This window comes from Haliotis rubra, unplaced genomic scaffold, assembly GCF_003918875.1.
Source record: "Haliotis rubra isolate DU_JTF1 unplaced genomic scaffold, ASM391887v1 Scf1529, whole genome shotgun sequence".
Lineage (NCBI taxonomy): Eukaryota > Metazoa > Mollusca > Gastropoda > Lepetellida > Haliotidae > Haliotis > Haliotis rubra.
This window is the reverse complement of record NW_025765480.1, coordinates 126,527-129,634: the sequence shown is the minus strand read 5'-3', so window position 1 is coordinate 129,634 and position 3,108 is coordinate 126,527. Positions and strand designations below refer to the sequence as shown.

Genomic DNA, 3,108 nt, shown 5'->3' with positions numbered 1-3,108 from the left:
ACAAGGAAAAAGAATACACGTTGTGAATTTAATAACCATGATCTAAATCCATTTAGTCATAAAATTTGGTTTCGGAATAGATCACCACGAAATAGCATACCCCTTTCTTCATGAACAGTTATATGTTTGTCTAAAGATATCAATGTAGATAATCACGCATGAAAACCTTCTAAAAGGAAACACAAATGAAGGAACATTTGCTAATGAAACTGATCTGACTGCAAAAGTTTAGCTTGAATGTACAGACGTACAGATAATACACACGACATTATTTTGAAAATATTTATTTTCAAGCATCATATTACATCATCTGTCAAATATCTATTCTGCATCTGAAACAAACAAAAAAATATGCACAGATAAAGATGTGCTCAATTGTTACTTATGATCACGAGAAGAATAACGACGACATTTAAGGTGACACGTACGAGGAGCGTTAAAAAAGTAGTCAGCCTCACCATTCTCTTGTTTGAAAAGCTTCCATTATATTTTGAAGGTATCATTAGCAAAGCCATATATTTTTTTTACATATATGTGTAATGTGGTTAACGAGATATTAGTCATCATAACACTTTGGGATTATAATATTTCTGCAAAAATGCAGAAAATGAAAAACAGTCTGTCATTTCGTACCTCTTGGATAATGGTATGCCTTCAGATAATATCATATCAAATATTTTCAGTATAGTATTGGATGACTACGCGTCATAATCAACATTCAAAGATTTGGATTGATTGATTTATATTTAGACGGGAGCTGCTTTTTAAGAACACCCCCATTTTAGTAGTTTCAAAAAAATTTCGGCCAGATATTTAAGCTGGCACTGTTTACAATATATTCAGCACTGACACATGTGTGCCCATTCAGTATTTAGTTTGAACACTTGGCTTCATGAATGAACAAGTGAAAACATGAGCATAAGTTATGTCCTTATGATTACGTCATCTGAAAGGAGGGTGGGTAGTGTTTCCAAAACAAAAAGCTTTAACAAGCGATTGTAGTTTCAAATTGCTTTTTCATGCACTTTAATATCTAAGTTTGAATCCAGCGGACTTCTGCCTGAAGTTTGTGATGCATTTATTGCAGATTTTTGCGTTTTGTGGGAGGACCAAGTCAAAAAAAAAGTCAAACGGGGATTGTGAGGCTGGAACATATCAAAACCAATTTGCTTGAGGTTTACAGGTAATGTGTAGAAAAATAAAACATAAAACAACAACATTTGTATCTTTTTCTAGGTGGGACTTAGAACTTTGTGAATGCCCCTCGTAATAGAGCGTAACAATAAATATGCAAGTCACTCACCCTGGGAAAAAAGCTCTGCCAGTCCTCGGATAAACTCATCATGAGTAACAACTGAATCACCTGAAAGATAGGATGATTATTATTAGGAAACCAAATGAAAGTGGAGGACATTATAATTCGACTCATAACTTTACAACATCACATTTCCAAAATTCTGAAATTAACTTTAATCAGATACTCGAACAATCAGTTGAAAAAAGCAGAAGGTGCCCTTATGTCTGTTTCCGATCCGCATTGAAATCACACTCAGTGGTTGCTTAAAACTGTCCCTGGTTTGTACTTACCGTCCAAGTCAGCCATTTGCAGGATTTGTTCTGCATCGCGCTCGTCGAAGAGATTCTCAGCTTCTGATTGGTCAATGTTCCCATCCTCATTCAGATCAGCAGTGGCAAGGTTATCTTGTACATCTGGAACACAGACGAAAGTTTACTTTTAAACCTTCGTTTACTGAACAATGCAGTTTAAATACTGCAAACACTTCTAATCGTAACGCACACACCCGTGACTTTAGTCCAAACAACAATTTCCATTGAATGAATGGTATGATGCTGTTTTTGGAATTCGTTGTATTTTACGTTTTCTTTTAAAATGAATGGTATCATTTGATGTTAAACACTGCCTTTCTCTTGCCATAAGCTCATTATTTAACTATAACTATATGTACAACTATTCTGCGGAGCCAACAAACAACAAAGGTCCTGGTAAAGCATATTCTCTTTCTCTTCACAACTACATATAGGTAATTCATAACAGTAAATGCAGAAACAGAAATGGTTATAAACGCTGTAAAAATGGCCCATTCTGTCACTAGGTCAGCTGGGTTATCGTAATTTATCTTTACAGTTACAGTTCGGATGGTTGTCAACATTACCATCGTCTTACCTCTCTTTCCTATCAGTCCCAATCTCGCAGCAACGCCAAGACCAGTGATGACTTTACTGCCTCTGATACGGAGCCATCTGCGTCGACGACGACGACGGAAAAGCCCCTCCGTTGGGAGAACAATCAAAGCCACCAAGAGTAAAACCACGAGCAGTCTCATCTGGAAACAGAGAAGGCCATTTGGATGATTAGTTATGCGGAGCAATTATTCGGAGAACAGCAATCGACAACTTTTATCATCTAGACAATTGAAGAAAACATCCAGTGATGTATAGCAATCACAATAACAGTGAACTCAACAAACTGCTTGCACAACGACCTGTGCATCTGCATGGGGACACGGAACAGATTGCTGTATCTGTGACTGTTTTTTGTTCTTTTGGTATCGAACATATGAACAGAAAATGCTCTTATCATTTAATTATGGTTCGAAATTTCAGAACAGTGATGGAAAGAAAATGTTCTTTTCCATTGTGGTTGAAGCGACGAATGGTTCAACATTGTAGTAATTTATGTCGGAGGGTCTGAATCCGAGAATAACAAACGAAAAGGTACATTTACTGCGAGACTGAGAATTCAAATACACACAGAGTGATTTTTGCATTTGATATTGTCAACGTCAATGACGAAAATAATGCAAAAGAATAAACATTCCGAATGGAAATTTCTTAACAGAATCATTGACGAACACTTGTCTCCAAAACGCTGTTTGAGTTCTCAAGAGCTTAAAAGTTGACTTACCCCAAAAGCGAATCTCGAATTTGGATGCCAGGGACCTAATGCTGAGTGGGTTATATAGAATGTACATGCTAACTTTAACAGCTGAGGTGTTTTATGTGATAAATGATGGATACTATTTTTAACACCACATCAAATGTTGCAGATGTGACTAATGCGGGCTGTTCAATTAACGACATCAACCT

General features: G+C 36.6%; 1 protein-coding gene across 1 annotated transcript; it reads right to left on the bottom strand.

The window, feature by feature from the left end:
• Positions 1-294: 294 nt before the first annotated feature.
• On the bottom strand, positions 295-2,345 carry LOC124270570. Its single transcript, XM_046705586.1, has 4 exons — positions 2,186-2,345; positions 1,588-1,710; positions 1,304-1,363; positions 295-332 (listed from the first exon to the last, which is right to left on the bottom strand). Exons 1-4 carry the CDS (start codon positions 2,343-2,345, stop codon positions 322-324), a joined length of 354 nt encoding a protein of 117 aa, XP_046561542.1. The 3' UTR covers positions 295-321.
• Between the last annotated feature and the right edge of the window lie 763 nt (positions 2,346-3,108).

What these genes read in the sequence shown, in the direction of transcription:
- LOC124270570 (XM_046705586.1), bottom strand. Translation starts at nt 2,345, where the DNA reads ATGAGACTGCTCGTGGTTTTACTCTTGGTGGCTTTGATTGTTCTCCCA. An exon ending in GGGACTGATAGGAAAGAGAG is followed by an intron (nt 1,711 to 2,185) that starts GTAAGACGATGG and finishes TCTGTGTTCCAG; the next exon opens with ATGTACAAGATAACCTTGCC. An exon ending in GCAAATGGCTGACTTGGACG is followed by an intron (nt 1,364 to 1,587) that starts GTAAGTACAAAC and finishes CCTATCTTTCAG; the next exon opens with GTGATTCAGTTGTTACTCAT.